The sequence below is a fragment of the Aphelocoma coerulescens genome, chromosome 9 (genome assembly GCF_041296385.1).
Source record: "Aphelocoma coerulescens isolate FSJ_1873_10779 chromosome 9, UR_Acoe_1.0, whole genome shotgun sequence".
Lineage (NCBI taxonomy): Eukaryota > Metazoa > Chordata > Aves > Passeriformes > Corvidae > Aphelocoma > Aphelocoma coerulescens.
The window spans coordinates 25,692,150-25,705,867 of NC_091023.1; the positions used below are offsets into that span (position 1 = coordinate 25,692,150).

Consider the following 13,718-nt stretch of genomic DNA (forward strand, 5'->3'; position numbering starts at 1 on the left):
AAAGGGCGGCAGAGGTGAATGTTCCAACAGGAGATCAACGGCTCCTCTCTTGTTTTGCTCTCTAGAAAGTGTGAATAATTCTGAATTATGGAAAATCTTAAAGTGACAGAGTGGTTTGGGTTGGAAGGGGCCTTAAAGCTCATCCCATTCCCCTGCCATGGGCAGGGACACCTTCCACTATCCCAGGTTGCTCCAAGCCCCTTCCAACCTGGCCTTGGAAAAAGAATCCTCTCACCTGAAAGGAGAAAGAAATGCCTCCATGGCTGATTCCTGAGCATAGGTGAGCTCATGGAATCATAAAATCTCCCAGGCTGGAAAAGACCTCCAAGACCATCAAGTCCAACCATCAACCCACATGTGCCTCTGATGGTCTCATCTCACAGCCCCCCGTGTCAAGGCCTTCCCAAAGCCCTCCCTCATCACTTCTCCCCCTCTTCCCTTTCCTGTCACGGAGCCGTGCCATGGATATGCTGCCACTTCTCAGATGGGAATCAGCATCCCCAGCCTGGCCAAGCAAAACAAGCAGGGAAGGAAACATCAATGGCAGTGCTGGAATTTTATTTGTTGATGTTTTATTTCACTGGAAGGCTTGCCTGGGGAAAAGAGGTGGCAAGGATTGAGGCTTGGCCCTTGACGGTCGGGACTGCAGCTCTGAGCAGCAAATCCTTGCTGGCTCCTAGAAGCAGCCTCTTGTGCTTCCAGGGACGCCAGGAGAGAGGAGAGCTCTGGATTTGAAAGGTTGCCCCATGTTTACACACACCACTTCTGTTTGTGTCAGCAACACTCTCGGGGGGCAAGCTGAAATCAGAACTTGTCCCTTAACTGTACATTTGTGCAAAGAAAAAACCATCTTGGGGCTCAGGGCAATTGGACACTTAATTTTTTTTCCCTATGTTTTGAACCACGTGGGAGTTGGAGTTATTCCTGAAAGCCTTGGGATCTTTTAGTAGTCTCCTGAACCCGTTTTTAAGGAAAAAGCACAGCACTTTGCCACACCTCATTGCTTGTGCTTTAGTTCTTCACCTTCTGGCAGATGTAATGCCATAAAATGCAAGGGCTGCTTATGAGAAAATACACGAATCCATCCAACAGGCACTGCTGAAATAACAAGGGGCTATGTGCATCCAAATAGGCTTTGTGAAACATTTTGGGTAGGAATTGTGGCAGGGATAACGGCTGCTTTCATGTTGAGCTATTTTGCTGTAATTTTGTTTTGTATAACAGTTACATATTATATTACTCAGGCGAGTTTATTGTTCTTTTACCTCACTCCAGGCGAGTAGCAGCATTTCAGCATGGCTGGAGACTCTCCAGCTGGATCAAAGTGACAGGAAAATGGTCAAAACTGCTCCTCCATTTAGTCTGCTGCACAGTTTGTTTAGAAAACAAAAATGTGTTTTAAATGTTAATTGAGCCTGTGTTTATCTCTTGGAGGAAGGATCAGCTTTCAAATAAATGAGTGACTGTGCACCAAAAAGTCAACCTCGTTCAAGCCATTGAGGAAAAAGCTCCTTCGTCACATCAGCCCAGCCCAGGGTGTAGCTGGAGTTTTCCCCGTATGGCTGAAGGGAAGCAACTGGTCTGATCCACTGTTCCCATTTATCTCTGCCATGGCACAATGCAGCAGAGCTGCTTTTCCTTCAGTTACATTGACTTGCTCTTCACAAAAAGCCTTGCCTGTGATGCTTGGGCCGTGTCCTGCCAAAGTCTCCCGGGTATTTTTATGGCCCAGCTGGATTTGGAATCAAACTTCCAGCAGTTTTTGCTCTCTGGTTATGAGGTCCCAGAAGAGAGGAGGAAATAGGGCTGGGGCCCTGCAGAGCCTAGAGCACGTGCATGGCACATGAGCTCCCTGCTGGCCCTTGGGAAGAAGAAAACTGTTTATTTTTGCCTTTGTTTGTGTTTCAGCACAGGCGCTGAAATCCAAACATCTCCCAGTTTCTGTATCCATCTGCTAAGCACCAAGTGGGCTTCCCTGAGTGGGGCCATGCCCAGTTACCCCAGTGAAGGATCTGATGGGAGTTCCTGAGTTAGTGGCTGGGTTTTCCACTGCTTTTCCCACTTGGGTATTTGTAGGACTGTGGAATCCAATCTAATTAGGACAACTGTAACAGAGGAACCCTAATCTGGAGATGTTCAGCTCCAGGCTGGATGTTCTGCATTCCTGGAGGTGTTGATGGGGCTTGGAGCAACCTGGCCTACAGAAGGTGTCCCTGCCCATGGCAGGGGTGGGACTGAGTGATCTCTAAGGTCCCTTCCAAACCATTCTCTGGTTTTATGAAGTAGCTGAGCCAGGCGCATCACAGGTGAAAGGGGATCTCAGTGCTGCTGGGGCCCTGATCACTGAGCCAGGCTGATCTAGCAACCCAGAACAATGTAGGGCCCTTAAAGAGCCTTAAGGGATCTGGCTCGAGGCCTGAGGAGGAGACAAGATGTCCTGAGTTAGGCTGGGTTAGGTAACACCAAGAGGAACAAAAGTCACTTCAGTGTAACCACAAATAAACGGAGGCAGCTGCCTCTTTGTCATCATGGGGCAGCCACTCTTCCCCAGGGACAGTGACTCAGTCCCAGCACACAAACCCCTCACAGCAGCAAACAATGAATCCCTGTGTTCAGCGCTGTTCTTATCTCCTCCCGCTGCCCAGGAGCGAGCCAGAACGTCCCTGCTGTATCTGGTGAACCAGCTGGCCAACATGGAGCACTCCTTTCACCACATCCTGCTGCTGGAGATCAAGAGCCTCACCGACACCTTCTCGAGCATTCTGGGCTCCCAGAGCAGGGACATTTATCGCATGAGCAACAGCTTCTCTGCCATCGCCAAGCTGCTCGTGCGGCAGCTGGACACCGGCGGCGCGGCAGGAGCCAGGTACTGTGGGTCTGACAGAGCCTCAGCCCTCTCCAGGGCCCTGTGAGGCAGTGACATTCCCGTTCAATATATTCCCATTGCCATGAAGAAAGCCATGACCCAGATAAGTAGACTTAAGCAAGCTAAAAAGCCTCAGTTAAAAATAAATCAGTGAAGTCAGGCCTCACAATTATCATTGAGTTTATTCTAGAAAGTGCCCACTGAGGGTGGTGAGAACAATGGCTGGCGGAGCTCCCTGGTGAAAATTTGCCTAAGAAAAGTCTGAAAAAGATTTCTGAAGCATCCACAGCGAGATGTTCTGCTCACTCAGCTGCTTCTGGCTGTGCATCCTAAAGTTAAAGCATAGTGGTGTTCGTCACGGTGAGGATAGAAGTGTTATTTAAATACATGGTGGCAGCCACTTCTAATTAGTGAGAGACTTCTAATTAGAGTTGTGTGTACTGCAGTAGGTCAGGGGGGCACAGAGGAATAGTGATTCTTTGAAAAAATGGAGCACAGATGTCAGAAAACTCCTAAAGGTGAAGGACAGCGCTAGAGCCAGCCTGGGAGCGGTGGAGCCAAAACATTGAGGTCAGTGGAGAGACAATTAATTGGTGTCCTGGAGAGAGGTAAAACTGAAAAAGGAGAGGAACCCAGATAGAGCCCCTCATCTGACTACAAGGCTGTGAGAAATGTCCAAGCTTCACCTGGTGACAGAACCTTGGCAGAAACCAGCCCTTGGCATTCACAACCCATCGTGGTCCCTGCATTTATGGCTGAAAAGTTACTTTATTTGTTAAAATACTGTCATATTCCTATTCTTTATTGTATTCTGTGCTTAACGTTTATCTCTAGAGCTGCTAAAAATACCCAGTTAAAAACAAGAAAAGGTTTTCATCAAAATCTTCCTGCTTTTCCCGTTCTCTAAAATTCCTTTGTTAAGGACTGACTGAAGAGCAGAAGCTTCATTGTCTGTGTGAGTGTGGTCACAGATTATTTTCTCTCTCTGCTCCTTGATTTTATTTATTTATTTATTTATTTTAAATTTCATTCCCTCCCCAGCCATGTGTTCCTTTGTTATCTCAACATGGCTGTCAGAGATCACAGCAAAATACTGATTTTTCAGTTTTTAGCTATTTGGTGTTACATTTCAGGCCTGTGTCAAGCAGAGTATCAGCTAAATCAGACAAGGCTGAATCAGAGTTCTCTGCTGATTTAAGCTGAGTTGATTCTGACTCGTGCTTGGGAAGTGGGACCAGTCCAGATGTGAACATGGAAGTGCCCTCCCAGCTCTGGAGCTGCTGCAGTCACTGAGCTGCAGTGGTTTCTAAAGAGCAGCAATCCAGAGTGTTTGTGCTGTGAAAGGAAAACAGGATTTTAATCTGTGTGCCTGGATTATAACCATTCCTTCCAAAACTCGTGTGTTTACATAAGGAGAAGCTGATTTCTTCAGAGCCATGGCTGGCCCGGCGTTGTTTGACACAGGGAATTTTACATGCAGGGACTGGGGAGCATAATTAAAACCAGGCCATGCTCTGCTGCTCCTTACTGTCCCAAAATTGCAAGTTACTCTGTCCCAGAGGGGCCTTTAAAGAACATATATGGGGTTTTAATGGACTTGTCCAGCCTAGAGGTACAGTGTAGTCAATTAAAGGGAAAGAAAGCTTCAAAGTCCTCGTTCTGGGCAAGAACCGAGCACAACAGGCTGCACCAGTGCTGCTCCTCTCAGTGCTGTGGCTGCTTGGAATTGTCTTTTACACTGAGGAAGGAGGGATTTAAGTTAAATACAAGGAAGTTCTTTACTCAGAGGGTGGGGAGGCCCTGGCACAGAGAGGCTGTGGCTGCCCCTGGATCCCTGGCAGTGTCCAAGGCCAGGCTGGATGGGCTTGGAGCACCCTGGGGTAGTGGAAGGTGTCCCTGCCCATGGCAGGGGTTGGAATGGGATGGGCTTTAAGGTCTCTCCAACCCAAACCAGTCTGGGATTCTGCTGACAATTCCATTATTTTTTCTTCACCACTTGCCCTCTTTGAACTTTCTTGTCCATCCTGTTTGAGGAGGTGATTTTCTCTCCCTTAACAAACCACAAGCACCTGATCCACCCTTGGGGCCTCCATATGCACGGAGGTGAAGCCCAGGCCACAATCCCAGGTGTACTTTCATCAGCCTCCCCTTGGGATGTTCTTTTTCCCACTGTGAGCACCCCGCTGGTGATGTGCTGATGGTGCTGCTGCTCTGGAGAAATGTCCTTTACACTGGGACATTGAGGTGCACTTGTCCAGAGGATTTAAAAGCACGAAGCCATCACAGCCTGGCACTATCTTTGTTGTTATGGTTTCTCCATGAGCTCCTGCATCCTTCTCCTCTTGCAGCCAGCTTTGGTGTGAGCTGATCCTGCTCCACAACCTCAGCAATGGCCCAGTGCCTCTTGCCAGGACTGCAGACAGTGGTTGGTCTGAGTGGAGCTGGAAGGGGGGCCCAGCAGGAAGGGCTGCCAGGCACCCCAGTGGGGTGGGATGGAGCCCTCACTGAGGGTTTTGTGTGGGGTTTGTGCTTTTGGCTTCCCAAGGAACTGATGTGAACACAAGGCTGGTGCACAGGAGAGCTCGTGGTGCCCAGGGATGGGCATTTGGAGTTCGTCTGCTTCCCACTTGGAAATCCTGGCACCAGCAGGGCAAAAATGAGATGGTGGCTTGAGGAGCCCACCCTTCACACCCTAGGAGTGACTTTTTTCTGCTCTACATATGGAAAATAGGATTAATCTGCATTTCTTTTCTAAGCATAATGATTTTATGGTTCTTTAGGAGAAGTATTCCCTTGTATTCCCTTCACAAAGCCATGGGAGCTCAACAGGAGAATGCTGGACAAAGAGGTGCTGTTTGAAACACAATTTTTAATTCCAAACATTCACCAAGGCTCCCTGGTTGGGGTCTGTCACTCCCACAGCCCATCAGTCCATCAATCCCCTCTCTGTGTCCCAAGGCTTTGCCCGTATTTACACAGGTAACAGAAGTTTTCCTTAGAGCTGAGCTCCCACAATGGGAGCAGTGTTGGGAGCTGTGGTGGAGGGACTGCTTTCCAATAAATTAAATCTCGTCCTACATCCCCAGAAAGATTTGTTAGGAAAGGTCACATCAAGGCTCTTTATTACAGAATATTTTTCAAGTGCTCCTCAGTGTTAATATATTATGAGATCTTGCTTAAATTAAAAACAAAGCAGGACAAAACTTGCCAGCTCCCCTGAGAAAAATCCTGAACTGCCTTTATCAAAACAAGTGGAAAAGTGCATTTTGTGATGCCGTGTTTCTGGTTGTTTTTTAAAAACCTGGCTTTTAACAACTGGTAATCTGCAGTTTGGGGAGTTTTTAATGGGCTTCCCCACTGCGAGCGTGACTTGTGAGACTCTGCTGCTTTGGAAGGGCTGTGTTAAACCCCTCACTTGTGGTTTTATGTATCCACGTTTTACAGATTTAGCTATTCAGATGTTTGTTCATCGGGGGAAAAAAAAATCAAACAAAGAAATGGTCAGAAGCAAAACAAACTTGTTTTAGAGCTGTGGGCAGAGTTTAAAAAGTAAATACTGTCCAATCCCCCTTGATTCTCCACGAGATTCCTGGTTGCTTTGTGCTGCCTCCATGACTTTTTGTGCCAGTTACTCCCGAGTTGCAGGAGTGAGATGGGAGCCTGCACATCATCCCAGCAGGAGAGGGAGAGGGGAAGGAGCAATGATGCACCTCCTGGGAAATCCAGTCCTGCTGCTGCTGCAGCATCTTCAAGGCAGGGTAAAGATACTCAAAATTCAGGCTTTGGGCAAATGAACACATATTGAGAGGAGCTGAGTCTCTCTGCAGGCTCTGAGAGATGAAGGAACCCAGAAAAAGCCATTTTCAAATCTGTTTGAGGGAATCCAGCACATTTTTACCAGCAGTGTCTTTTCCAGCAGATTTCTTTTTGTCCTGTAAGATCAACAGCTTCCCTTCAATTTATGTGCAAGTTACCTTTGGATTTTACATTTAAAAGTTACGTATTGTGGCTGCCCATCCCTGGCAGTGCCCCAGGCCAGGCTGGACATTGGGGCTTGGAGCAGCCTGGGATAGGGGAAGTTGTCCCTGCCCATGGCAGGGGTGGCACTGGAGGGGCTTTAAGGTCTTTTCCAACCCAAACCATTCCAAGGTTCCACCATTCTGTGATTTTAAGACTAACATAACAAATCCAAAACAAAACTGCTTGTCCTGCAGTCCTACAGGTTCATTTTAACTCTTCATTTTCTCTTTGCTGGAGTCACATTGCTCAGAACTTTTCCCGAGTTTTAAAAGATTTTTTTCTTTCTCAGAGTGCAATAATTCAGTAAGAACTGCATGTACTTTGGTCAAAGCTCTAAAACCACAGAATTCTATAAAGTCTGCAAATAGCTTGACTTTTGCCTTGTGAGAATAATGCAATAAGTCAGTGTTTAGTAATTTTGAGAGAGTGGTTTGAGTTCAGATGAAAAAATTTTGCCTATCACAGAAAGAGTTGTGATTTGCTTGTGCTTGGCAGTTTCTAATCCAGGACTGTCAGAGGTGTTCAGTGTTTCTGATCCATCAGAGACGTTGATCTAGAACATGTTCCTGGAAATAATCTCAGGGAATCTCTGTTTAAACATAATTATTTTACCAGACCCAAAGGACAAGTCCCAGGCAGAAACACAGCATCGGCACCATGAACACAATGTGCCAGGGTTAAGCCTCTTCTTTCTGCTTCCTCAGGATGGAAAACGACCCTGAGGCAGAATGTCCTGTACCACTGGATGATTTAAAATCTGTTATGAATGACAATGAAGAAGATGAAAAGCTCCAAGTTAAAATCCAGGCTTTTGAAGAGAAAATAAATGTGGACAACAGCACCCCTGGCTCAGTGAGGAGATACAGCCTGGGCCAGGTCTCTAAAGAAGAAAGGAAGGATATGAGGTTTAACAGGTATGGCTCTGGAAAATGTGTGAGGGGCTCAGGGAGATCAATTTTGTCATAAAGCTTTATCCAAACATGGAGGGTTTGGTCTGCTCATGTGATACCCACAGGCAGCATCAGCCTAATTTTAACCAGTTTTTGCATCCATTAACTTAAAGGCCACGTAAAATCTTTCTAAATCCCAGAATTCTGGAATGGTTTGGGTTGAAAGGGACCTCAAAACCCATCCAGTGCCACCCCTGCCATGGCAGGGACACCTCCCACTGTTCCAGGCTGCTCCAAGCCCTAATGTCCAACCTGGCTTTGGGCACTGCCAGGGATCCAGGGGCAGCCACAGCTGCTCTGGGGAACCCATTTAATCTCTCTGTGCCCTAAGGCAGCACAAGGGGCAGGAAAATAACTGCATTGAGATATCACAGAAAGGAAGGTACCACAAGCTTTTTTTGGGGTTTTATCATTAGCAGTATTTATCAATGACAGCAACGTGACCCACGGGGTCCTCAGGCTGTCCCTGCCCCACAGCTCCACACAGAGCTCTGCTCTTCCTGCTCCAGGATTTTCCCTTCCAGGCACTTCTGCCCTCTTTGGTCCCACAGAGGCTCCCCTCCATCCCCAGCACGCGGATCCAGGGCAGGAGGAGCTGGAGGCTGGGGCCTGGTTCAGTGCAGTGCTGGTTGGCATTTTTATGATGTGATTGATAAAGCAGCCACGCCACTCCTGGGGTTATAAGATCCTTGCAGAGGGGCTGCCTCGCTCCCCCCGTGGCAGATGTTGGGATATGTGGATATCATTTGGATATTATTTCATTTCACTTGCTTATTAAAGCTGTGGCTTGAGCTTGGCTTTTGAAATGCAGATTTCCCAGAAGGTTCTTGCCCCTGGCTCGGTGAGCCCCACACTCAGCTCTCTGAGGCAGCTGCACAGAGCACATTTTGGGGGGATTTTTGTGCCCTGCGTCTATTCCAAACCCTTTCTCCCTTCCTTCCTCCCCCTGCAGGTCCAAGAGCCTGGCCCTGCACGCGCTCCGGATGAAGGGGGTGAGCTCAGAGGGGGGGCCGGACGAGGAGAACGGGGAGATCCCTGCTGGCATCTCCTTCTCCGAGATCTACCTCAGCCAGGACCATGACAAAGGGCCTTTTGGGGTCCCCCCCGAAGCAGCACATGTGGGGAACTCCCTGGTTCCACACCAAAGTGCTGATTACCTGCCAGCAGCTGATCTGCCAGAATCGACCCCAGGAAAGGCCGTGGAAGGAAGGGCAGAGGCAGCCACGGGCCCTGTGGAATACCAGGACAAGCTGTACCTGCACTTGAAGGAAAACCTGGGGAAAGTGAAAGAATATGTGATGGAGATGGGGAGGAGAATCCCCATCCCTGAGCAGTGTGTGATCGAAGGTAAGCGGGATGAGCCTTTCCAAGGGCTTCAGCAGCCCACCCAGACTGCCCTTGATGCCTTTTCCTGGTCTTAAAATCAAGAGTCACACACGCTTAGAAGGGGAAAAGGGATTTTACCTTGGTGTTTATTTTAAGGATCCTTAGGTGCACACGTCCAGGTCATGTGCATCGAGATGCACCCCGCCGAGTGTGTGTGTGTCTCCCCCCAACATTGGGTATACCATTATAGGTTTTACTAATTAGCATATCTATCAGAGATTCCCTAATGAGAGGCTCAAGTGAGCCCCCCTCCCCAAGGAACCTTCCCCTGGATGGTTCTATCTTGGTTTACAGAATGTGTTCTGGAGAGGACCTTGGGGTCTGGGGCACACTGATCCCTGGCTACAAAGCTTCTAAAATGTTGAGTCTCTCAGCTTGACAAACAAGTCCAAGAATGTAGGCAAAAAGCACTAGGAATACAGAAGTTGTAAAAAGGTATAACGGGTATAAACGAAAAGGCAAAAAATCTTCATGGCATCACCCTCAGGGCTCGGGCAAAGGGGAGCAAAGGCCCCCAGCACAGCCCCCACGGGCAGGGAGGAACATCAGCTTCAGAAAACAATGTCTTTCCCAAATGGAATCTTAGGAAACCTTCCAGGATTCATTTCCTTCAGGGTCACTGTGCATCCCTCACCTCTCCCAGACTGCCTTGAGGGCTCATGTGAAGATTTCCTTTTGGGTGCCATAGAGAATGAACCCTGAGGGGTGGCAGAGCCTCTGGGCAGGGCAGGGCAGGGCAGGGGGACGTTCCCAGCTCCAGGCTGGAGTTATGGAGCTGGACATCAGGGATCGATGTGTGCTGGACAGTCCATGTGCCGTGGGCGCTGTGCTGATCCCTGAGGCTCCTGCTGGTTGGTTTGGGGCAGATCTGGGTCTCCTTCCTCATTATCATGTTATTAAATTAGCTGGATCGTGACAGTGCAGGTCAGGACCCTCCGGGCCACACATCATTCGTACCACAAAACTCCCTGAGGGCACAGCAGGGTCAGATCCCTGGTGGGATGGGTTGGATCCCATCTCACCAATCCCTGGGGTGCTTTAATGTTTTCTGCTTTCATCCCAGGTGGTCTGTGATCTGCTGCTCTTTGAAGTGAATACTTTGGGCTGGGTTGGGTTGGGTTGGGTTGGGTTGGGTTGGGTTGGGAGTCCCCTGCTTATTCCCTTTGAGGTGAATTTGGGTGCATCCAACCCCTCACTGGCAGCCATGAGCTGTTCACAGCCCAAACCTTTCCTGGGTAATGTTGATCCCAAAGAGCAGCTGCCTCAATATACTTAATTTAATTTATTAAATTTTCAGTCACTTCAAACATCACCTTCTAACGTCACTTTAGCTCCAACAGGTATCAACTGAAGTTGATAAAAGATTTATTTCTTTCCTTTCTCAGTGGTCAAGAAGTAGAAAAGCAGTTTCCACTCAAAAAAGGGATATAATTCCTTCTCTGTATTTTAAAGGCTTATGCTTCTGAAGAATCTCCTAAATACCTTAAATTCCAAGTTTAGTAGCTGAAATAGTTATTTGGTAGAATTAAGGATAAAACTTGTGTTCCATAAAATTCCAGTGAAAACATGAGAGTGAACAACGTGGCTTTTGAAGTGCTGAGTGCTCTGACCCCGTGTTAATGAAATCCCATATATTGAATATTTTTAAATGTATTGCTCAGTTTCCTTTCTGCAATACCTATTATGATACATCCCAGGCATATGACTACTTCTAAATTCATTCAAACTATTGTAATTTCCTGAAAACCCTCAACTAGCATTCCTAGGGAAATTCCTTGAGCAGGGACACATGTGCAGAGCAGAGATTTATGGGACTCGTTCAAAATCTGTTGAAGAAATGCAGCCCAGCTCATTCCACAGGGGACAGCTCTGTTAATATTTCAGATATTGCAGAAACCTCTCCAAAAACCTGCAGTTATTGCACTTCAGAGATCTCCAAACTCTAACAGGGCCCACTCAAAGGCGTGTTTTACATTTCACCAACGTGCTCAGAAGAAAAAAACAAAATTAGAAAATATTAATGAACATAGTTGGCTGGTTCTGTGTTGGCTGTGTGGGAGTCTGAACTGGAAATGTAATATGTAAGATGTGGGAGATATGAAAAGATAGGAGCTTCAGAGCAACCCCTCACGACACAGAGTATTTGAAGGAAATAGTGGCAGAATGTGTTGCAAGAGCACAGCCCTGTGCTGAGCAAACCAGGGCACTCCACATTTCCCAACCTTTCCTTTCCTTGCTCAGGCCTTTCCCAGGATTTCAGGTGGCAGCTCTGGGGGTCAGCAGGGTGTTAATGGCAGTTAGAAGAATTTCCATGGGATGATGGGCCAAATTCTGCTCTTTTAGCCAGAATTCCACCCCCTGCTTGCATTTCTGCTGGTGGTGGTGTCTGACCTGGGGCAGCCTGTCTGGGAATGGGGTGAATCCCTCATTGCCTCACCCCAGACTGGGGGCTCCTCCAAAAGGTGACGTGCTGGTGAGGACAGAGCCTTGGGAATATCCCAATTCTCCTGTAGGACCCCTCAGATCTGGCACTGATGACACAGGGGAAGGTGTTCCTGCCCAGGAGCTGGAGGGTCTGTAAGGTCCCTTCCACCCCAAACCGTTCTGGGATTGTCTGCATGAATTAGAGCCTCAACTGGAAGGGTAAAGGAGAGTGGCTGCAGGAGGGTGAGGGAAATCAGAGACCTCCATGTGGAGATAAACGGGCTCTGCAGCCTGGAAAAGAGATTTGCAGTATCAGGAATGACTGGGAGGATTAACTGAGTGCCTGCCCCGATCCGGGTGCTGGAGAACACGCAATGAAGTTGTAAGAGGCGAGTTCAAAATACACAAAATAGGCACCTCTGCTCTGTTAAATTGTCTGTGATTTGCAAATCGGTTTTCTTGCTCTTGAGTCAGATGTTTGCTGTGTAGGTCTTACCCCTCGCAGAGTATTTTTGCTTTACAGGGTGTGATTTGCAGGCTCCTTGTTGACTTATAAGCTCATTCAATTTATATTCCACATCCAAATGGATGCAGTATTAACTGGAGTGTCAGATTTTACAGCTGGGGAGGGCTGCAGGTTAGGAAGTGTCAGGGTGGATCCATGAACTGTCTGTGACAGTTTGAAGATGCCTCATACAGACCTTGAAAAATTGCCCTGTCAGCTCTGTTGTTTAATGTTTACTATTTTTGGCTGGCTGTGCCTTGGGCAGGGGAGAGCTGTGAATTGGGTGATGATCCTACAGCAGGAGCAGTGCTAGGACTGGGCTGTTGGCCAGAAGGTTTTATCCTAAAGAAAAGGGCTGAGCCGGGGGTGTTTCACAGAGCAGACAAGCTGCAACACCAGACTCGTGTGCATGAGGGAGTTTTTTTGGAATAACTCTGCAGTCACAGAGGGGATTTGAGCTGGGGCGGAAAGGAGGAACCCAAACCCACAAAAATCCATTTACTGGTTCAGTTCCTTGTTAGTGTGAAGCCCTGTGCCCTGACCCACATCTCTGACATACCTGAAGCAATTTGATGCATTTTTTAACATCATGTTCATCACTTGAAGCCTCTTAATCTTGGGGATCTTTTCCTCAAAAAAAGGCAAAAACCAAACCACCGTATTTGCCAGGCTCTTCAGCTTTCATGGAGCTCAGCAGAGTTTTCCTCAGCCCATATTTTTCCAGGTGGGTTAGAATCCTGAGGTACCAGGATCTTGCTGATGGCAGCAGCCCAGGCCCTTCCAACCCAAACCATTCCCAGGTTCTGGGATGATTCTGTGGTAATTGGTGTTATGATGTCCCAGTGCTGGTTTTGGGACAGCCACAACATCCAGCTGGGATTGAATCCACTCACTTTCTCCTGGCACAGCCCCCGATTCCTGCACGGAGCTCTGCAGCCACTGCAGCCCCACCTGCTGCAGCCTTGCTGCTCCCACCTCGTGAGCCCTGCACGCTGGAGGATTTCTGACTCGCTCTCCTTGTATCCCAGAGCTGCCAGAATGGAGGATCAGAGCCATGGCCATGTGTATCCTGCCTTTGGGAGTGCCTGGGTGCACATGATTGCCAGACACGAGCCTGTGCAGCTGCTGGGTTTGGTTATAACAAGGGCAGCTCCTTGTTTTCCGCTCTAATTCTGCTTGATTTTTAGGTGATTTGGATAAAAAAGCCATCATTAATGCTCAGAGCTCAGAGCTTTGAATGTCGAGTGAGCTGCTGGGAAGAAAGCATTTAATAATATCTGTGTGCCAAGGATGCTGAAGGATTTGCCACCTCCAGGCTCCTTTTGGAAGGACAGAGCCCCGGCAGACCATGGAATCATTCCCCCCTCGCTCACTGAGGCCACATCCAATGACATCCAGTGAAAAATACCAGAACCACTTTGCAGCAGTCACTCCTGGCTCCTCGGTGCCATGCAGGAGGAGATCCATCCAGCAAACATTCCGTGGGATTGCTGGCAGAGGGCTGCAGGACGAGGAGCAGCAGGGGGAGCAGGTTGCAGCGCGCTGGCCCTCCATGTGGTTGTTATTA

At 48.2% G+C, this 13,718-nt stretch overlaps 1 protein-coding gene across 13 annotated transcripts in view; it reads left to right on the forward strand.

The window, feature by feature from the left end:
* The window catches only part of VEPH1 (ventricular zone expressed PH domain containing 1), a 62,142-nt gene that overhangs the window by 29,982 nt on the left and 18,442 nt on the right, over positions 1-13,718 (forward strand). For 12 of the 13 annotated variants that reach the window (XM_069025060.1, XM_069025061.1, XM_069025066.1 and 9 more), the window contains 3 exons: positions 2,646-2,866; positions 7,591-7,800; positions 8,789-9,183. In XM_069025060.1, coding sequence (XP_068881161.1) covers positions 2,646-2,866; positions 7,591-7,800; positions 8,789-9,183 — 826 coding nt within the window. The remainder of the gene's footprint in view (positions 1-2,645; positions 2,867-7,590; positions 7,801-8,788; positions 9,184-13,718) is intronic. The other variant, XM_069025071.1, reaches the window with a different exon arrangement.